This window comes from Oryctolagus cuniculus, chromosome 2 (assembly GCF_051225735.1).
Source record: "Oryctolagus cuniculus isolate XC-2025 breed Fujian yellow rabbit chromosome 2, ASM5122573v1, whole genome shotgun sequence".
Lineage (NCBI taxonomy): Eukaryota > Metazoa > Chordata > Mammalia > Lagomorpha > Leporidae > Oryctolagus > Oryctolagus cuniculus.
Window position 1 is genome coordinate 33,508,968 of NC_142868.1, and position 21,901 is coordinate 33,530,868.

At 42.3% G+C, this 21,901-nt stretch overlaps 1 protein-coding gene across 4 annotated transcripts; it reads left to right on the forward strand.

Annotated features, from left to right (window-relative positions):
- Window positions 1-2: 2 nt before the first annotated feature.
- On the forward strand, window positions 3-19,801 carry LIAS (lipoic acid synthetase). Of its 4 annotated transcripts, XM_002709274.6 has the most exons (11): window positions 3-204; window positions 1,564-1,736; window positions 2,549-2,642; window positions 3,902-3,982; window positions 5,368-5,524; window positions 5,611-5,668; window positions 7,724-7,852; window positions 10,990-11,135; window positions 14,137-14,207; window positions 14,970-15,081; window positions 18,135-19,801. In XM_002709274.6, the coding sequence occupies exons 1-11, from the start codon at window positions 160-162 to the stop codon at window positions 18,191-18,193; spliced, it is 1,125 nt and encodes a 374-aa protein (XP_002709320.1). In that variant the 5' UTR covers window positions 3-159; the 3' UTR covers window positions 18,194-19,801. The 4 variants fall into 4 exon arrangements, with proteins under 4 accessions (XP_002709320.1, XP_051698430.1, XP_089181471.1 ...); XM_051842470.3 differs by lacking the exon at window positions 7,724-7,852 and having other exon boundaries at window positions 27-204; XM_089325344.1 differs by lacking the exon at window positions 2,549-2,642 and having other exon boundaries at window positions 59-204.
- Window positions 19,802-21,901: the final 2,100 nt, after the last annotated feature.

Below are 21,901 nucleotides of genomic sequence, written 5' to 3' on the forward strand. Positions count from 1 at the left end.
TCATGAATGTGCGACGCCACCGAAAACTAAAGCAGCCAATCGCGGAGCAGCTCATGTTGCTCTGGCTCAAGTGCTTCGTCATAAGCCGAGCGACGGAGTGTCGACCTGTCCTTTCTGTGTTTTTTGTGATCCTCCCATCCTGTTAAGGCTAAAAAGGGGATGTCTCTACGCTGCGGGGACGCCGCCCGCACCCTGGGGCCCCGGGTGAGCGGTGGGGCGAATAGGGTTCGGGTGCGGGGTGTGGGGCTCCCATCCCTTCAGCTCGCAATGATAAAGGCCAATGCTTGTTGATCGATCACTTTTTTTTTTTTAACATTCATTTTATTTATTTGAAAGGCAGAGTTACAGAGACAGAAGGAGACAGAGAGACACAGACAGAGGTCTTCCATATGCTGGTTCACTCCCTAATTTGCCGCAATAGCGGCTGCGCCTGTCGGAAGCCAGGAGCCAGGAGCTTCTTCCGGGTCTCCCACGTGGGTGCAGGGGCCGGAGAAGTTGGACCATCCTCTTCTGGTTTCCCAGGCCAAGGCCGAGAGCTGGAGCGGAAGTAGTGTAGTGGGGACTCCAAGGAGCGCCCCATTGGGATGCCAACGTAGCAGGCGGCGACTTTACTCGCTATGCCACGATGCCGGCCCCCACCCGTGACTACTGGAAACATTTTTCATGTCAACTTTTTTAATGCCCCCTACTATCCTGTGAGGTAGATTCTCTGGTATTGGTTGGTTTGAGGGTCTCTCTGGGCTGGCACCTAGAGCTTCTTTCTGCTTAGAGTGGTTTGCACCCTCTATTGGAGCATTGCAAAGGAACATCCCAAGTAGCTGCTGATATTGGGATCATCCCGTGTGTTACACGCCATTCCAGCTGCTAGGAACCCAGAGGAAACTACCCTCCAAAACTGCAGGCACGGACTAGTGCAGTACCACGGGCGCTATCTGTGGAATTCACTGTGCTTTGTAGGGTGTTAGGTATCCTGTGCAAAAATGGGTCAGATCTGGAAGCCAATTACCATGGTTTCCGATACTCAACAAATGCCCCCGGCTGCTGCTTTTCCGATTCAGCTCTCTGCTGTGGCATGGGAAAGCAGTGGAGGATGGCCCAAGTCCTTGGGCCCCTGCGCCCGCGTGGGAGACCTGGAAGAAGCTCCTGGCTCCTGGTTTTGGATCAGGCACAGCTCTGGCCATTGAAGCCATCTGGGGAGTGAACCAGCGGATGGAAGTCCTTTCTCTCTGTCTCTCCCTCTCACTGTCTATAACTCTACCTCTCAAATAAATAGATAAAAAATCTTAAAAAAAAGACACACCTGTACTACCTGTTAAGTACATAAAAATGTGACGTATTAGGCACAGGTTTCTTAAGTTATTCCAAAAGAAAGTTAATTTCTGTTTCCTTTAGGTTTGGTTCCCTGTAGAGTCATCTTGAATCTTGGATTCTGATCTCCTGGGCAGTTGGAGCCCCTAAATAATTTGACACAATCCCCAATCAGTTCTTTAACTTTCCCTTTCAGGTTAAAACAAAGTATTCCAGAACCCAGTGAATGAGTGTCATTAATGACTTTTTCTTTAGGTTTTTGGAAGATATTTATGCAGCCCAGTCAGAACATTAAGTTCTTTGCCAGATAAAAAGAAAGAATTTCTACAGAATGGACCAGACCTTCAAGATTTTCTCTCTGGGGATCTTGCAGATAAGAGCACCTGGGATGAATACAAAGGAAACTTAAAACGCCAGAAAGGAGAACGGTAACTGAAATGATTTTACTGTCCCATTCCTTCTTTGTGCATTATTTGTAGCTATATTTAAGTAAAAATCTTTAGAAAGAAGTGATGTGTGAGTTTAGTGACTGGAATCTTTTTCTTTTCTCGGTGGCCTGTAACATTTTTCCTTCAACTTTTCTAGGCTCTACCCATCTTGCACTCCCACCTCACTGTTTTCTTCCCAGCATTGGCTTTCTTTAGAAAGTGAAGGTTATCACCTTGCTACTAATTTATTAGACTTTGATAAACTTTAAATTGTTATTGGATATTGATTTAACTTGTTGCTTCTCCCAATTTACACGGGACCTGTGAATTTCTAATTTAAAAGGATGGTGAGGGAATTCCGTGTAGAGGGCAAACTGTTGTGGCAAACACTTCCACTGGTAGTCCAGGGCAAGCTACAGATACACAGCCCCACTCCAAATTTTAGATTTTTTTTAAAAATAAATACCATAAAATCTAGAATGTGGCAAATAAGGCACAGTTGGCATCCCTTCTCACTCTGAATATGTGTAGTACTTTTGGGGGGTAATATTCGTTGGGAATGAGATATTCAAAATCTTTCCCATTCTTTGTGCCTTTGTAAAAGAGACATAAACCTGTTATGGGTATTTTCTAGAATGGTTTGAGGAAGCCTAAATTTGATTCTTTGTTCTTGTTGCTATGAGAGAAATTAGAACGTTACTCCAGGATTATGGAAAGCAGTTTTAACTAGGAATTCTAATAGAGCAAAGTAACCTCAGTGATGAGTAAGTGGCAGCATATTTATTAATAGAATGATGTTTGGCTTCCCTTAGGTTAAGACTGCCTCCCTGGCTAAAGACAGAGATTCCCATAGGGAAAAATTACAATAAACTGAAAAATACACTGCGGAATTTAAATCTCCATACAGTAAGTTACCAAAGCTTTAACTTCCTCTACTAAAGCCATATCATTCATTCTTATTTGTATCTTAAAAATAATAAGTATATAAATTACAGCAAGGAAAGTGAGTAAAAGGTGTTAAGTGAACATTACCACCAGTAGTGGAAATTCATTTAAAATAATTTTTTCCTGCAAGAGAGATGAAAGGTAGTTGTATTTTTTGTTATATTTAGTAGTACAAAAAAAACCAAAGACTTCCTTGAAACTTGGGGACCAAGAATTTTTTGTTTTATGTTACAAATTAAGTATGTGTTGGGAAAAGTATAAAATTAAAGTGAAAATGTATCATAAACACAATCCAAATATTAACCTCCCCACTTTAACTGTTCAATACATATCTTTTTTTTATTTAAAGATTTATTTATTTATTTGAAAGTCAGAGTTACACACAGAGAGGAGAGGCAGAGAGATGTCTTCCATCTGCTGGTTCACTCCCCAACTGGCTACAACAGCTGGAGCTGTGCCAATCCGAAGCCAGGAGCCAGGAGCTTCTTCTGGGTCTCCCACATAGGTGCAGGGCCCAAGGACTTGGGCCATCTTCTACTGCTTTCCCAGGCCATAGCAGAGAGCTGTATCGGAAGTGGAGCAGCCAGGACTCGAACCAATGTCAATATGGGATGTGAGCTGAATTGGAAATGGAGCAGCCAGGACTTGAACCAGTGCCAATATGGAATGCCAGGACTTTGGGCAGCGGCTTTACCTGCTACGCCACAGCACCGGCCCCTCAATACATATCTTTTCATATTTTTCATTACGGTTTTCAATTTTGAGATGGGATCCTAATGCAGTTTGACATTTTAAAATAGGTTGTCAACAACGGGCAGTTGAAACTGTAATCAAGGGGTTGGTGTTGTGGTACAACAGGTTGGGCCTCTGCTTGAGGCACTCACATCCCTCTCATCTCAGAGCGCCTGGTTGGAGCCCCAGCTTCCCAACCAGGTGATGCAGTCCAGAGAGAGCAGATGATGGCTCAAGTATTGGGCTCCTGCCACCCACATGAGAGGCTGGATGGAGCTCCAGGCTCCTGGCTTCAGTCTGGCTCAGCCCTGGCTTTTGCGGGCATTTGGGGAGTGAATCAGTGGATAGAAAATCTCTGGCTCATTCTCTCTATGTTACTCTGCTTTTCAAATAAATAATTTTTTTTTCTAGATGTGTAATCATTAACTGTTCTGTTCAATTGATGGATATTTCCAACCTGATTGTGTTCTGCTCCCTTTTACCCACAGGTATGTGAGGAAGCCCGCTGTCCCAACATTGGAGAGTGTTGGGGAGGTGGCGAGTATGCCACTGCCACAGCCACAATCATGGTGAGGCCAGCCTCAACTCAAAGCTTTCGTTTGGAAACTGGAAGGGAATATTTTCTATCTTTCTTCTAAAAATGCACATTAGGAATCTCTGGTTGGACATTACATATCACATAAGAGTTTGTTAAAACTGTGAAGAAAAAAGTCTGACAGAGGGGCCAGTGTTGTGGTACTTTGGGTTAAACCAATGCCTGCAATGCTGGCATCCCATATGAGCACTGGTTCAAGTCCTGGCTGCTCCACTTCTGAACTAGCTCTCTACTAATGTGCCTGGGAAAGCAGCAGAAGATGGCCTAAGTCCTTGGGCCCCTGCACCCATGTGGGAGACTAGATGAAGTGCCTCACTCCTGGCTTCCTCCAAGCCCATTCCTAGCCAGCGTGGTCATTTGGGAGTGAACCAGCGGATGGAAGATCTTTGTCTCTTCCTCTGTCTGTAATTTGTTTTTCAAAAAAATTAATTAATTAAAAAAGAAAAATCTGACAGAATAATACCAAATGTTGAGGCCTTAGCCTTCTCTTAATAAATCTAGTATTGATTCTTCGTCTGTCTTATAGTTGATCATGTGCTGCCTTCCGCTCACTCTCCTATTAATTTTGGAAATATTTTTATTGTTTAGTATTTTATGTTTCTGTTCCATCTATTTAATAAGAAAGAACTGTGCTTTCTGCTTAACTCCCAGAGACCTGCACATGGATGGGTTAATTGAGTATTTTATGTCTCTTTAAATCCAATGTATTAAGCAGATGCAAAGGAATCTTTATAACCTATTTTATGTTATAAGCTATGACAATACTCACCTCCAGTTTGAGAATAGAATTTAACAGTACCTTTCAATCTCGATGTCTACTCACCAAACTGTATTAGAATGTCATTTTTATTACTTTTGATTTTTATTTATTTGAGAGAGATCAGACAGATCTCCCGCCCATTGGGTCACTCCCCAAACACCTGGGGTTCTGGCAGGCTGAAGCTAGGAGCTGAGGACTCAATCCATGTCTCCCACATGGGTGTCAGGGAGCTGAGTACTTGAGTCATCACCCACAAGTTCACAGGGTGCACATTAACAGAAAGCTGGACTTGGAAGTGGAAACAGGACCTGAACCCAGGCACTCTGATAGGCGATGTGGGTGTCCCAAGTGGCATCTTCACCACTGCGCCAAACACCCGCCCCAGGATCCCATTTTTAAACGTAAATTATATCCCTTATCCCCCCACCATTTCCTCTTCCCTTAATACTATTCTTAAATCTGAGTTTATTTTTGCCCTTTTTTTCTAGTTTTACTACATGTATTTGTATTCAATTGTATGCATTCTTAGCGATTTGCTTTATTCTGTCAACCCTATTTTGATGAAGGTGATCTATTTGGCTGTAACATCTCTATTCTAGTTGATGGGTGACACGTGTACCAGAGGTTGCAGATTTTGTTCTGTTAAGACTGCAAGAAACCCCCCTCCACTGGATGCCAATGAGCCCTACAATACTGCAAAGGCCATTGCAGAGTGGGGTCTGGATTATGTTGTCCTGACATCTGTGGATCGCGATGGTTAGTGTGACATCATGCCTCCCCTGGAAACTGGCTTTTACTAAATTGTCAAATAGCCTTGAGTGGAAGATTCTTTTCTTTTCCAGATATGCCTGATGGGGGAGCAGAACACATTGCAAAGACTGTATCATACATTAAAGAAAGGTACTTGTTTTTTGCTTTTGTCAATGTAAGCTTAGGACCTTCTTGGACCCATATAAATTCAGTTTGTCTCAAGTTTTACCTTAAAGCAGTGGTTTCTAACCTCCCAGTAATCTCTGCTCCCTTCTCCAGAAAAAGCACGTCTGTGTGCTCAGATGGGCAATTGCAGAAGCTTCTAGCGAATCAGTGGCACAGGCGTAGCTATTCCCAATAGTCCACTGGACCCTGCTTCATATTTAAGTAGTAGTTTAAACTTTGAGTGATTTCCTTTAAGAAGTTCAAAACTGCAGTGTTCTTAGCATTGATTTTTAAGAACTCTTCATCTGAAAATAGTTAGAATGAGATAAGCTCCAACATTATTCAAATTTAAAAGTTCTGATATAGATTTTATCCCTTGGGAGTTTTCCCCATAATCCATGTTTGCATTTATATTTGAATTCCATGCTTTTGAAAAAGAGCCATGCTCACTTCCCACAGCTCAGTGCTTGTTGGTAATTCCTAAATAAATTTAATTTCTGGTTTTAATAGGTCATTTAAAAAAACTGCTGTAGCCTACTCAGTTTATTTTTTTTATTTATTTTTATTTATTTGAAAGGCAGAGTTAAAGATAGCGATAGAGCCAGAGAGAGAGGGAGAGAGAGAGGTCTTCCATCCACTGGTTCACTCCCCAAATGGCTGCAACGACCAGAGCTGAGCTGATCCGAAGCCAGGAGCCAGGAGCTTCTTCTGTGTCTCCCACGTGGGTGCAGGGGAACAAGGACTTGGGCCATCTTCCACTGCTTTCCCAGGCTATAGCAGAAAGCTGTATTGGAAGTGGAATAGCCAGGACTCGAACTGGTGCCCATATGGGATGCCAGCACTACAGGCTGGGGCTTTAACCCTCTGCACAACAGCACCAGCCCCTACTCAGTTTATTTCAAAAGGCACTAAGGAGTCTCAATTTGCAGTTAAAAAACTGAGTCATGTAATGATACGTTCTTTCTCATCTCTTCTGTTGGTGAGAGGCCTACCCACTCTTTCTATCTGTTCTCTCCCAGCAGCTCCAGACACTTTGTCACTGGGCTTGTGCAAAAATCGCCAGCTGTCCCAATCATTTCTGTTAGCTTCAAAGGGAAGAGCTCTGTGACCTAGTTCACATTATACTGCTTGGATGGAGAGAGAGAGCCACAATATGAATAGAAGATTAATGTTTAGCTTGTGTGTCATTTAAGCAAAGCCCCATGACTCAGCAAGCCTGAAAAATAGTTGTAAAACCTACAGCAGTTGTGAAATATTTGCCTTAAAAAGGGAGGAGGGTGCCATTTGATGACTTGTAAAAGAAATCAAAGTTGAAACAAATAATACTTAGATTTACACGTTAAATGTCCCGATTCACTTGATAATTTGTTTAATGTTTTAATATTTCATCTTAACTTTTTGAAACAAGGTCATTGTTTAAAAGCATACATTAGACTTAGAAGTCCAGATAATCTCCAGTTTTATTCTGATCATTATTTGCATGCAGATGTGTTTTAAACACGACGTTCATATCATTTGATGTTCTGGAGTTTTGGTTTGGTTTTCATATAATGGTTCACACACGAACATTTTTGTGTTTTCTTGGCAAAGTCCCAGTATTACTGTGTTGAAACTGATCCTGGGCCAGTGCCGCGGCTCACTAGGCTAATCCTCTGCCTTGCGGCGCCGGCACACCGGGTTCTAGTCCCGGTCGGGACGCCGGATTCTGTCCCGGTTGCCCCTCTTCCAGGCCAGCTCTCTGCTGTGGCCCGGGAGTGCAGTGGAGGATGGCCCAAGTGCTTGGGCCCTGCACCCCATGGGAGACCAGGAGAAGTACCTGGCTCCTGCCATCGGATCAGCGCGGTGCGCAGGCCACGGCAGCCATTGAATGGTGAACCAACGGCAAAGGAAGACCTTTCTCTCTGTCTCTCTCTCACTGTCCACTCTGCCTGTCCAAAAAAAAAAAAAGCTGATCCTGAATGGGTGTTGATAATTTCTGTTGGGAGCAACAGTTCTGGCCATTCTTTTCCTCATTTTGATACTTATCTTTTTCCCTCCTAGGAATCCAAAAATTCTCGTGGAGTGTCTCACCCCTGATTTCCGAGGAGATCTGAAAGCAATAGAGAAAGTTGCTCTGTCGGGACTAGATGTGTACGCACATAACGTAGAAACAGTTCCAGAATTACAGAGGTGATTATGTGTACAGAGGAATTGGGGAAGTTAAAGAGTCAGGAGAGTCTATTTTTCTCATTCTCATTTTTTTTTTCAGTGGCAAACATTGCATTTGACTTTTACAAAGTGAGCTCTTGTTTTTAAACAGACCCCAATGAATGTCAGAAAAATCAGAAAGTATAGCCAATGAAAAGTGTGAACACCACCCCTGCTTCTACCCAGTAATATCACTTATTCACATCTTAGTGTTTATGTTTCTGGGTATGTGTAAATATATACAATAAGGCATGAGTAACAGATATCATCAGGTTACTATGTGTCTATGTATGGTTTTTTAAAATTTTATTTATTTATTTACATTTTTATTTGAAAGGTAAAGAGACAGAGAAAGACATAGAGAGAGATCTTTCATCTGCTGATCCCTCCCCAAATACGTGCAACAGCTGGGCTGGGTCAGGCCAAAGCCAGGAGCCTAGAACTCAATCTGGGTCTCCTGTGTAGGTAACAGGGACCCAATTACTTGAGCCATTATATGCTGCCTCCTGGGGTGCATGTTAAAGAAAGCTAGAATCAGAAGCAGAACTGGTAGCTGAACCTAGGCACTCTAGTGTGAAATGTAGAAATCTCAAGCTGTGTCTTCCTTTTTTTTTTTTTTTTTTTTTTTAAGATTTATTTATTTATTTGAAAGGCAGAGTTAGAGACAGAAAAGGGGAGATCTTCCATCTGCTGGGTCACTACCCAAATGGCCACAACAGCTAGGGGTGGGCCAGGCCGAAGCCAGGAACAGGGAGCTTCGTTGGAGTCTCCCAGTTGGGTGGCAGGGGCTGAACCACTCATGCCATCTCCCTTTTCTTTCCCAGGCCACTTGGTAGGGACGTAGATTGGAAGTGGAGCACCTGGGACAGGAACCGGCACCCATATGTGCCAGCATCTCAGGCAGCTGCTTAATCCACTACACCACAATGCCGACCCTCCCCAAACAATGCCTTAAAGCCCACTCCACTGGGGCTGGCGCTGTGGCATAGTGGGTGAAGCTGCCCCCTGCAATGCCAGTATCCCATATGGGTGCCAGTTGAGTCCTGGCTGCTCCACTTCTGATCCAGCTCTCTGCTATGGCCTGGGAAAGCAGCAGAAGATGGCTCAAGTTCTTGGGCCTGGGCACCCATGTGGGAGACCTGGAAGAAGCCTCTGCCTCCTGCCTTTGGATAGGTGCAGCTCCGGCCGTTTTGGCCAACTGGGGAGTGAACCAGCGGTTGGAAGGTCTCTCTCCCTCTCTGTGTAACTCTGACTTTCAAATAAATAAATAAATCTAAAAAAAGTGCACTCCACTAAGTATGGATTTTTCTTTAATATATGTTTTAATATACATATGCGCATCTTTTTTCTTTTTGAATAAATAGTATGTTGCAAATGCCAGTATTATTTTTTTCAAAGAAGAGTTTGGAAGAGTGAAAAATTACCCTGGAGCAATTGCTTTGGCTATAATTTGAAAGAAAAGACCTTAAAAATATATTTGATGCCAGTATGAGGGAATCTCAAAAAGTCTGTGGAAAAATGGAATTAAAAGATAAATTTGTTTTAGTGTGAGAAATTTTTGAAAGCCAGAGTGAGCATTTAGCCTGGCAGAGAAGACACATGCATCCCACACTAGAGCACCTGGGTTTGGTGCCTGGCTCCACTCCTGATTGCAGCTTCCTGCTATTGTGCATCCTTCGAGGCACCCTAGGATGGCTCAAGTAGCTGGGTCCCTGCCACCCACATGGGAGATCCAGATTGAGTTTCATGCTCCTGCCTCCTGTTCTAGGCAAAGTGAACTGGCAGATGGAAGCTCTCTGTTTGTCTCCTACCATGTCTCTGCCTCTCCAAAAAAAAAAAAAAATTGAAATCACTTATTGTTTTGTCATATGTATTTGTCATGAACTTTTTGAAGACACCCTGTATGCATGAATTTCAAAAATTTTTTGCCAAAACATTTTCCAGAAACTTTTTGAAGTATCCTTATATGTGCAATAATGGTGCAGAAGCATCGCTCACCTGCATTTTTAAACCCTTTTTAAAATGTGGACACTATTTACATTGCCTAATGATTTTAGTAGGTAGGTATAATTAAGACTATTTCACATGATGAATGTATTCAAATTTCAGGAAAAATGAAAATTATTTTACATTTCAGGCAAGATTAATATTGTTTAACTTTAGTAAACTATTTAGCAGTGATTTTGTTTGATTGTACACATTATTCTACATCATAGAACTTACAGAAATTACAGTAAACAACCAATATTTCCATGAAGTCCTAAATATGCAGGTGCATAACTTAAATTCAAAGGAAAAATCCTTTAAAATAGGACTGTAACTGAGTTTTTTGGTTATTTTAAAATTCACAAGTGTGCTTCTTTTGTACCCTGTGAACTAATCTCTGATTAAAATAAACAAACAGATCAATTACAGAAAATAAAGCTGCTTTCTAATTCAAATGAATGCTCCGTTAACATCAACAGCTTTGGGCCTTTGGGCTTTCTTGCTATTTAAGCCATGGTTTGGCCTTCACTGAAGTCCAGCAAGGAGCCAGGGCCAACCTTGTCATGATGTCACCAGCAGTGGGTGCCAATTTCCCTGGTTTCAGTCAAGAAACATTATCCTTTCCAGTGAAAATTCCAGAATCATGCATTTCTTTACCCAAGAGAAGGCAGTGTCGTGTACCTGCCAGCAGAGGGCAGTTTAGGAAGGAATTGAACATAAAAGTTTCAGCCCTCTAACTATGGGTTCAGATTAGTTTTTTTCTTTGTTCAGGGTCGAAATTGTCTTTCTTCTGCTCTTTTCCCCTTCTCTTTTGATTACCCCTTATGATCATTAATTTTTAGCCACAGAATTCTGGTTTGTAAGTACATAAACCCAAAATGATTTTTTCCTTTCTAGTTTTCTCCTGCCCAGCTTGTGAGGGCTTAAAAACTGACAGACCTAGGGAGCCCACCGAGGCCTCGTTTTCTCCCCCAAGTCAGCAGTTAGGCATACGTGCACAAATGTTGCCGCTGAACCCTATGATGTAACATAATGTCCGCCATGTACTTTCCTGCTCTCTCCAGTTGTTTGCATAACTGTGTTCTTGGTTGAACTTGTCATTCTTGCTGACAACACCCCTGCTCTTTTCCAAGGAAAGTTCGGGATCCCCGAGCGAATTTTGACCAGTCGCTACGTGTCCTGAAACACGCCAAGGAGGTTCAGCCTGATGTTATTTCTAAAACGTCTATAATGTTGGGTTTAGGCGAGAATGATGAGCAAGTATATGCAACAATGAAAGGTAAAGAAACTGAAAAGCAAAAACTCTTTCCCATTTATTTAAGCAGGGGTGGGGCAACATGCAGGCCACAGGAGCTATTAGACCCATGGAGCCGTTTGGTCTGATCCTGCCAAGGCAACCACATGTAGGGCTAGATATTCAGTAAATCCATAGCTGGCTAATTTTTTTGTTTTAAAAAGATTTATGTATTTATTTGAAAGGCAGAGTTACGGTGAAGGAAAGACAGGGAAATTCTTCCATCTGCTGGTTCATTCCCCAAATGGCTACAACCACTGGAGCCAGCACTAGAGGCAGGAGCCAGGAGCTTCTTCCAGGTCTCCCACAGGGGTTCAGGGGCCCAAGCACTTAGGCCATCTGCTGCTTTTCTAGGCACATTAGAGGGAGCTGAATCAGAAATAGAGCAGCTGGGACTCAAACTGGCACCTGTATGGGATGTAGGCACTGCAGGCCGTGGCTTTACCCACTATGCTGCCGTGCCATCCTGTAGCAGGCTAATTTTAAGTTGATAATTTTGTATGGCCTGTGGATGATGTTATAAATACCCAAATAGCCTGTGACAGGAAAGGTCCCCACTCCTGATTTAACATAACAGCAGGAAGTCCACTTTGAAGACCCTGATAAATCGACCCTTCCTCTATGGTCTCTGTGCAAGTGCTAAGAGCACGGTATGTAGTGAACAGCAGCATGAAAAGGAAAGGAAGTAGATTTTCTTAGAACTTCACGGAATGTCACACGTGGAGACAACGTGCATCCCATTGATTCCCCCATCCAGTGACCGTGGTTTCATCCGTCTCTCTTGTTCTGTCATTTGACTGTTTTTGAGAGCCAGACATTAACAATGCATAAATAATTAACACCAACCCAGGCCTGGTGAGGAGAACTTGCTTGTGAACTTGACATGTAACATGGTGTGCTTTGGATTTAGCTGAACTTTAGTCCCACAAGTCCATTTGCTTTGTGATTCTTGCACTTTTTTAACCCTTTAAATGTAAAAAGTTTTTATTTTACATGAGGGTCCTTGGCCTACTTGCAGTTATGAAAGGTCTACAAAAAGTTAATGGAAAATGCGTATTGTGAAAAAATATGAATGCCTTTGAAAACTTTCTTAGTTTATTTATTTGAAAGTTAAAGAGACAGAAATCAATCTCTTATCTCTGGTTTCCTCCCCAAATATCCACAACTGGTGAGGCTGGCCCAGGAACCAGGAGCCAGAAGGCAAGAACTCAGTCTGGGTCTCTCAGATGGGTGGCAGAGACTCAACTTCATGAGTCATCATTGGCTGTCTTCTAGAGGGTGCATTAGCAGGAAGCTGAAATTGGGAATACAGCCAGGCTCAAACCCAGCACTCCAATATGGGCTGCAGATGTCCCAAGTAGCATCTTAATTATTATGCCAGTTGCTAGCACTATAGATTTATCTTTTTTTTTAACTTTTATTAAATAAATATAAATTTCCGAAGTACAACTTTTGGATTATAGTGGCTTTTTCCCCCCATAACCACTCTGCCACCTGCAACCATCCCATCTCCCACTCCCTCTCCTATCACATTCTTCATCAAGATTCATTTTCAATTATCTTTATATACAGAAGATCAATTTAGTATATACTAAGTAAAGATTTCAACAGTTTGCACCCACACAGAAACACAAAGTATAAAGTACTGTTTGAATACTAGTTATGATTTATCTTTTTTTAATACTTATTTTTTATTTATTTGAAAGAGAAAGGTCTTCCATCCGCTGGTTCACTCCCCAAATGACAGCAATGGCAGGAGATTGGCCTATCCGAAGACAGAAGACAGAAGACAGGAATGTCTTCTGGGTCTCACATAACGGTGCAGGGGCCCAAGAACTTGGTCCATCTTCTACTGCTTTCCCAGGCCATAGCAGAGAGCTGGATCGGAAGTGGTGCAGCTGGGACTCAAACCAGTGCTCATATGGGATGCCAGCATTGCAGGTGGCAGCTTTACCTGCTATGCCACAGTGTTGGCACCAGATTTATCTTTTAATTTCATTTTTTTCCACTAACTTACCCTTGTATTTAGTGATTCAAAGAGTAATAAGTTCAAATAGTAAATAAAATGTTTATGTTATCAATGCATACAGTTTATTATTAGAAAGATTCCAGGGCCAACGCTGTGGTATAGAAGGCTAAGCCTCTGCCTGCAGTGCCAGCATCTCATATGGGCACCGGCTGGAGTCCTGGCTGCTTCACTTCCAATCCAGCTCCCTGCTAACGTGCCTGGAAAAGCAGCAGAGAATGGCCCAAGTTCTTGGGCTCCTGTACCCATGTGGAAGACCCAGAAGAAGCTCCTGGCTCTTGGCTTGGGCCTGGCCCAGCCACTGCCATCGTGGCCAATTATGGAGTGAACCAGCAGATGGAAGATCTCTCTCTCTCTTTTTCTCAGCCTCTCTTTCTCTCTGTATCTCTGCCTTTCAGATAAATAAATAAATTGTTATTTAAAAAAAAAGATTCTGATATTTCAGAGGCCTAATCCCATGCCTCCCACCCAGCACATCTTTTTTTTTTTTTTTTTTTTACAGGCAGAGTGGACAGTGAGAGAGAGACAGAGAGAAAGGTCTTCTTTTTCCGTTGGTTCACCCCCGCAGTGGCCACTGTGTCCAGCGCACCGCACCGATCCGAAGGCAGGAGCCAGGTGCTTCTCCTGGTCTCCTATGCGGGTGCAGGGCCCAAGCACTTGGGCCATCCTCCACTGCCTTCCTGGGCCACAGCAGAGAGCTGGCCTGGAAGAAGAGCAACTGGGACAGAATCCGGCGCTACAGGCAGAGGATTAGCCTATTGAGCCGTGGCGCTGGCCCCAGCACATCTTACATATTGAATAAAAGCCTAATATAGCATGTTTGGCCCAGCTCAGGCTATTATTGCCATTTGGGGAGGTGAACCAGCAGATGGAAGACCTCTCTCTGTAACTCTGTCTCTCAAATAAATAAATCTTTTTTTAAAAAATGCTTGCTAATATAATATGTGCTTTTTCCCCTAGCACTTCGTGAAGCAGATGTGGACTGTTTAACTTTAGGGCAATATATGCAACCAACAAAGCGTCACCTTAAGGTACCTTATCTCAAATTGATAAATACTTCTTGGCAATATTAATTAAATCTTCATCGCCCACAGGTATTCAGAAACTGGGGGCTTTTTAGTATAATGTTCCATGTATATTTGTAAGTCCCAGTTTCCATTTTATTATCTACAGAGAGCAGCTACTCTGGTGCTTCTTTGCTGGCCCCCAGATTGTACAGTTGAAGTGAAGCAATAGAAAAAGCATTAAAAAGTTGGAACATTGTACTCGGTCACGCTCGGTGATCCGGTGATTTGCCTTAGAGTTACGTGAGAGCCAGCCATGAAGTAAGAAAACCAGTCTTTCTGTTTCTGTAGTGGACATTCATGCATTCATTCAGGCAGTTTGTGCTGAGTGTGACTGTGTGCCAGTCACAAGGCTAGGCAGGAAGTATCAGATGAGTGAGATAGTTTTGTCCTCAGGAATCCTATGGGCATGACTAATTCTTGATTATGCCTATTAATCAATGAAGGGAAAACATAATCTCATTTTCTCCCTCTGTCCTTTGAATAGCTAATGTAGTACACGATAGGTTTCCCCTCTCTCATTCCCTGTAAGCCCCTTCTGATAGAAAGGCCAACTAGTAACCAGTAGAACTGGGTCAGAGAAGAGGGAGGGGCAGAAGGCCCAGGGGAGGGGCCTGCATAAGGGAAGGAGTGGAAAGCATTGTGAGTCGGTGGGGATGGGGTTTCCATAGAACCCGAATTATTTAGGGCAATTCTGGCATCTGATCGGAAGTACTCATTTCAATCTAGGTTGAAGAATATATTACTCCTGAGAAGTTCAAATACTGGGAAAAAGTAGGAAATGAACTTGGATTTCATTATACTGCAAGTGGCCCTTTGGTGCGTTCTTCATATAAAGCAGGTATGTTAGAGCACAGGAGATGGTTTTATTGAGGCCGCTAGCTTTCCACGCTAAGTTCCACCCAAACCACCAGCCCTCTCAGGCAGATTCTGTGAACGTAGCTGTCGTGCGGGGGGCATGGAGGGAGGTGTTTGTGACATCTCTAGGAGCTTTGCTCCTTCAGGGTCCTATTAGAATATTATGGGGAAGTTTCTCCTAAACCTCATCTGTTCACAAAACTAACTCCTGCTCCTGATACAACTCAACAACTATGCAAAAGCAGAAACAATAAGTTCATTATTTTATTTTGGGTGAGTTTCAGTTGTAGTTTATTCAGAAATGACAAAGCATGTCAGGCATATAATGATTCTCTGAAAAATGTAGATTCATTTGAAAATAATGCCATCTGCAACTCCAGTCTCCCTGATTTCCAATCAGTTTAAGCACTGAAAAGAATTTGATAACACTGCTGCTTGCACCATTAATTTCTTTGTATTTTTCCCCTCAGAGGCAACAAAAAAGAATCCATATTACCATTTTTTCTTATGGAAATTTTTAGTGGTTTCACCAGATACAGTGTGATTTTTCACCTTTGAAATTTCAGTTCTTATTTTGATCAGTTGCTTGAGCTAATTTATTAAAATAAGAGCATTTTCCAAGGGATTAAAAAGTCACTTGATAATGGCCTTCAGGTCATAAGAACACACTCAGTTTAATCTAAAAATGTTTCTGGCGGGGCAGACATTTGGGGCGCAGTTGCACTGCTGCTGGGGGACCTGTGCCCACAGAAGAGGGCCTGGGTCTGGGTCCCAGCTCTGCTTCTGATCCCAGCTTTTCTGCTAATGCTGTCCCTGGAAGGCAGCAGGTAATGGCTCAATTAGTTGGGTCCCTGCAAGCCATGTGGGAGACCTGGATTGAATTCCAGGCTCCTGGCTTTAGCATGGCCTGGCCCTGGCTGTTGCAGGAATTTGGGGAGTGAACCAACGATAGAAGATTTCTGCCTGAGTCTCTGCCTTTCAAATGAATAAATAAAAATCTAAAAAATTAATAAAGTATGTTCTTGTCCCTGTCAGTTGGACTTAACACTTAAGTGATTGTTAGGAATAAGCGGCTAGGTATTTTTAGATATGTCTAAAGTATGTCATTATAATCTTTTAAAGATCGCCTTAGATATTGGAATTTGAATCATAGGTATGTTTAAATTTGGCATGAATTCCATTTGAACAAATTAATGCTCAAGTATTAGTAACATTCAGAGTGATCCTATAAGGAAATCTAAGACATTTTAATGAACTAGCAACTTATCCTGGTTGTAAAGCCCAAGAATTTGATTCCACATCTACTGCCAGGGCATGGGGTCTTTGAACACCAGTGATTCCTGGTGATTTAGTCATTACACAGTCCTGCTGGCATGTTAAAAACACCTGTAAAGATGAAAACCGATATCGGCTGCAAGAGTGGATGTTTTTGTTTTCTCCCTCTCTTTTTTTTTTTTTTAAGGAAAATCTGTCTAACATTATCTAGGCAGTGCATGATGGCCCTTTTTTTTTTTTTTTGAGATTTATTTTATTTGAAATCAGAATTACACAGAGAGAGGAGGGGGGGGGGGAGAGAGAGAGGGGGAGAGAGAGAGAGAGAGAGAGAGGTCTTCCATCCGATGGTTCACTCCCCAGTTGGCCACAACGGCCAGAGCTGTGCCAATTTGAAGCCAGGAGCCAGGAGCTTCCTCCACATCTCCCATGCAGGTGCAGGGGCCCAAGGACTTGGGCCATCTTCTACTGCATTCCCAGGCCATAGCAGAGAGCTGGATACGATGGACTTTTTAATGATTTTTTTTTTTTACTCCAATAAAGATTGGATTCATGTATGTGGGGCATTAGCCTCAGATGATGAACTACATGTTGGTTTTACTCCCACCAGATTGGTATGAGGTGTTGGAGCTGCACGGGTGACGTGGCTGAGTTATCAGCCTTGGGCATTCTTGGTGATGGTGCATAGGTATCGTCATCACCGTTCTATTCCTGTGTGGAAGCTGACGAAGAGAAGTTAATCAGAGTCCTCATAAACTCAGGCCTCCTGGGCCGCGATCTGCCAATTAGCACTGAGCTGGAACAGGATGGACCGAATGGAACCCTGATGGCCTGAAAAGTAACGGTGCCCCTCTGAGCAGCTCATGTGCCGCGCAGGGCACAGCTCAGGCAGTGAGAGAAAGCCCATTAGAAGCGAAAGCTCTGGCTTCCCTGGAGGGGATGAGCTACAGAGATCCCGTCAGATGAGTCTGCTCAGCTGCGACAAGCCTGTTTTATAAACATCATGTCCTGGCTAATAACGCTGCACAGTTGTTCTCTCAAATGAATTTTGCCAACAGCAATACTTTGTCGGTGATGAGGAATTGATAGTGCACATAAAATAGGAAAAGATGTGCAGAAGCATGCCATTGATACAAGAGGGTGGCCCTTTATAATACTGGGTTACCAGAAAGAATAGTGGTAGAGACCACAGTGATAAATAATTTTTAAAAACAGTGACTAATTGTATAGGAAAATATTAGAATGATTAGGAAATAATCTTTTAAGTATAGGAAATTTTAGAAAAATGTTAGCCTTCATATTTAAAAAAAAATTTCTTTATTTGAAAGGCAGAGTTACAGGGGTGGGGGAGGAACAGAGAGACAGAGACAGATCCTGCATTCACTGGTTCACTCCTCAAATGGTTGCCATGATGGGTTGAACCAAGCCAAAGCCAGGAGCCAGGTGCTCCTTTCTGGTCTTTCCTGTGGTTGGCAGGGTCCTAAGCACTTGAACCATCCTCTGCTGCCCTCCCAGGCACATTAGCAGGGAAGTGGACTGGAAGTGAAGTAGCTGGGACTCGAACTGGTACCCACATATGGGACACTGATGTTACAAATGCAGCCCAACTTGCTGTGCCACAATACCAGCCCCTACCACTCATTTGAGAAAAGAGAAATGCCAGTAAAAATAAGTCTTCCCTAGAAGGAAAACACAAATGTAATATTGAAATAGTCTTATATATTTTTTTGAAATTGATAGTATGTTTTCATTGTTCCTAAATAGGTGAATTTTTCCTGAAAAATCTAGTGGCTAAAAGAAAACAAAAGCCCTCTAAACCTTAAAGAAGACCTTCAGGATCAAGGAAATTTTAAAAATTTGCTTCCAGGTGGTGCCAAATGTGGTGCCAGAATGCCTAGCCTTCAGTGGATGTACTCCAACTCTTTCTGCTTTAAGGAAACTATCAGTAAGCTGTGTGTATTTCATTATGATCGTTCATTTGACTTGTAGAACATCTTTTTTGTCCCAATAAGCAGTTGCTTGCTGTGATATAGTCATAAAACATTTTTATGACTTTGCTGTTAGCATAATAATTTAGAAATACATTAAAAACTTCCAGATTTTTTAAGCCACTTTTATTTATGCATCATCATCATAGTTTATTTAGGAAAAATGTAAAAGCAAAGTCTCCTGTGTTACAGCGATGAGCAGCATGGATGAGCCTGTGATCAGTTCACGTAGGATGAACCTACAACATCATCGGGGTAATTTGAAAAGGCTTGGGATTTTGAATGTTGATTCTTTACATGGGTGCAACAGCTTCAGGCCCTGCAAAATAGCTTTACACTACTCATTTAGTGCCTGTGTGAAACAGGACACTGGAGCTTGTCAAAGGCACAGAAATGTAACCCACGTCATCGTAACCCTTGTTTGTCTAGTAGCTTGCTAAATCCACATGTACTATCCCAGTGATTCCTCTTCTTCCTAAACTACTTTGGAGAAGCAATTGTATTTCAGGTAATAACCTGAAGAAGGTATTTCTTTCCAACAAATTAATACTCAAATTTATCTTCTGACTCTGAATCCTGTTTTTCTGCTCATTCTACATTTCTCAAAGGAAAATTGTAGATTGCTATATTGTAAGATATATAGGTAGCCAAGGTTTTTTGGGGGCACTTTTAAAGAAAAGTACCAGTGTTTGTTATAAAAGTAATATATAGCTTTGGAAATTAGTTACATTTTAATTTAACCTAGAGAAGGATTTATATGCTTGCCTTAGAGATCCTAATAAATTTTACTGCATGATTTTAACCCCATCAACTTTAAACACTACAGAGACCTAAAAACTTACTCCCCAGGAAAAACTGGCTTGCTTTCCAGACTCCGGCTGTATAACATAATCTCAACGCTTCCTCACAGTTAGGCCTTTGGCAGAGTGTACGCTGATAGTAATGAAATATTTTTAGCAGGAGATTCACTTTGTCAAATGAAATGATAAAACTCCAGTATGAAATATTTAAATAACATTTTATTAGCACAAATGTATGTTAACATTGCAGATTTATAATTTTTATTTATTCTGTATATAAAAGTAGTGAATCATAAAATGAAGCTATGAACAGCAGGGGATGTTGGTTTTTGAAGTTGAATCACAAATAATGACATCCTGACTTGTTACTCATTCGCCCATTACTGCATAACTGACCGTTATATCCTGACTGGAACGTGTATGAGCAAGTGTCTGGTCTCGCTGGCCCCCTAAGTGTGGCGAGCATCTGCTGGACAGCGTCCTCCCTCGCACAGCTGTCCAAGAGTAGACAGACTTGACTTTTAAAAGGACAGGTCAGAGATGTTTAAATGCACAGATAGGGCAGGAAGTATATATGAACATCGGACAGTGCAAGTTAAAACATCAGTGGTCTCCAATGTATTAAAATTTGGTATGTAATATACTTCAATGTGTGTGTGATCTTTTTCTTGTGTAGCACAAATGGCATTTGGTTTTAAAAAATGAAAGCTATAAAGGCACATAATTTTTTAAAAAATAGGGTACAGAGCAGTAACATTCCTTGCCCTTGTTCTCTCCAAGCAGTTCTTTAGAGAAAAACACCCCTACCCTGCCTTATTTTAAACTCTCAGGCAAAGAGACAGACTGGCGTGGGTAAACACAAGGCTGCCCTGCAGTCCACCTCTGGGTGGGATGAGATTATTCAAGCGGAAGACCTACAGTGAGGACCTGGTTTCTCTTCCACCTCCTTTGAGGCGGAGCCTCTGCTGTTATGCTGGGTGGGGCCAGAAATTTCTTGAAATCTCTGTCTTGACCAGTCATGGCCCCTCCTAGTCTCTTAGTTTTATTGCATCCTGTTTTTCCCCTCCCTGTGATCTAATGTAATGGGGTCCTCAGAGGGAGAGGATTTAAATGCCATATTGTCCAAGAACGCTGCTTGGGTTTTTTTTTCTCATGACTAGTTATTTTCTGTTTTCATTACTATTTTCTCTTTCATTAGTACATAAAAGTACATATTTATAGAGTACAATGTAATATTTCAACACATTTAATGGTGTGCACTGATCAAACTGGGATAATTAGCATTTCCATCTCCTTATAATTTATATCTAGAGCCTTTAAGCTCCTGTCGTCTACTTCATAAAATGTCCAACAGGCACTGTGAACTGCAGTCACCCTGTGTCATGAGACGCTAGGATTTATTTCTTCTACCTCCCTGGGTTTTGGGACCCATTATCCATCAGTGCCCTGTCTTCCTGCTCACCTGCCCTTCCCAGACACTAGTACTAGTCTACTCTTCTTTGAGATCAGCTGTTATAGCTTCCACACCTGAGAGAGACGTGTGGCATTTTTCCTTCTGTGTCTGGCTTATTTTATGTAACATAATATGCAGCTTTGTAGATAGTTTTATATGTATACTCTATGTATATGTGTGTGTGTGTATATACTTAAATATATCTATATATTTATATATACATAAACCATTCATTTGCATGATCCCTGGAACACCTCTGTAGATATTTAGGCCATAGTTTGAAAACCATTGGTAGCAGGGCCGGCGCTGTGGTGTAGTGGATAAAGCTACCGCCTTCAATACCAGCACCCCATATGGATGCTAATGCACCTGGGAAAGCAGCAGAAGATAGCTCAAGTCTTTAGGAGACCTGGAAGAAACTCCTGGCTCCTGGCTTTGGAGTGGCACAGCTCTGGCCATTGCAGAGCAAACCATCTGGGGAGCGAACCAGTGGATGGAAGATCTGTTTCTTTGTCTCTTCCTCTCCCTTGGTCTCTGTTAAATATGTCTTTCAAATAAATAAATCTTTTTTTTTTTTTTTTTTTTGACAGGCAGAGTGGACAGTGAGAGAGAGAGAGAGAGAGAGAAAGGTCTTCCCTTGCCGTTGGATCACCCTCCAATGGCCGCCGCTGCAGCCGGCGCACCGCGCTGATCCGATGGCAGGAGCCAGGATCCAGGTGCTTTTCCTGGTCTCCCATGGGGTGCAGGGCCCAAGCACCTGGGCCATCCTCCACTGCACTCCCTGGCCATAGCAGAGAGCTGGCCTGGAAGAGGGGCAACCGGGACAGAATCCGGCGCCCCAACCGGGACTAGAACCCGGTGTGCCGGCGCCACAAGGTGGAGGATTAGCCTAGTGAGCCACGGCGCCGGCTTCAAATAAATAAATCTTTAACAACAAAAGAAAAGAAAATTCTTGGAAGAGAACGAGTTAACATGTAATTTTCACTTGACACTTCTGTGTTTTGCCATCGTGCAGGCTTGGTCATTAGTCTTAGGAAAACTAACATATCTAGCTGTTTTCTAAGTTTAGTGTTAATAAATAAAATATATCACCTACTTCTGTGTTTCCAAAAGTCTAATCACTCTTGTACAACCTTCATAATTTTTGCCCTATCTGGATGGGAACTATAGTTGTGTGTACATACAATATAACAATAAACTGACCTTTTTTGTCTTTGTAAGATTATTTGAAAGGCAGTTACACAGATAAAGAAGGAGAGGCAGAGAGAAAGAGGTCTTCCATCCTCTGGT

Excerpts from the sequence above, each read along its gene's own strand:
- LIAS (XM_002709274.6), top strand. The coding sequence starts at position 160 with ATGTCTCTACGCTGCGGGGACGCCGCCCGCACCCTGGGGCCCCGG. Across the intron at positions 205-1,563 it reads CCCGCACCCTGGGGCCCCGG|GTTTTTGGAAGATATTTATG; the intron begins GTGAGCGGTGGG and ends CTTTTTCTTTAG. Across the intron at positions 5,525-5,610 it reads GACATCTGTGGATCGCGATG|ATATGCCTGATGGGGGAGCA; the intron begins GTTAGTGTGACA and ends TTTCTTTTCCAG.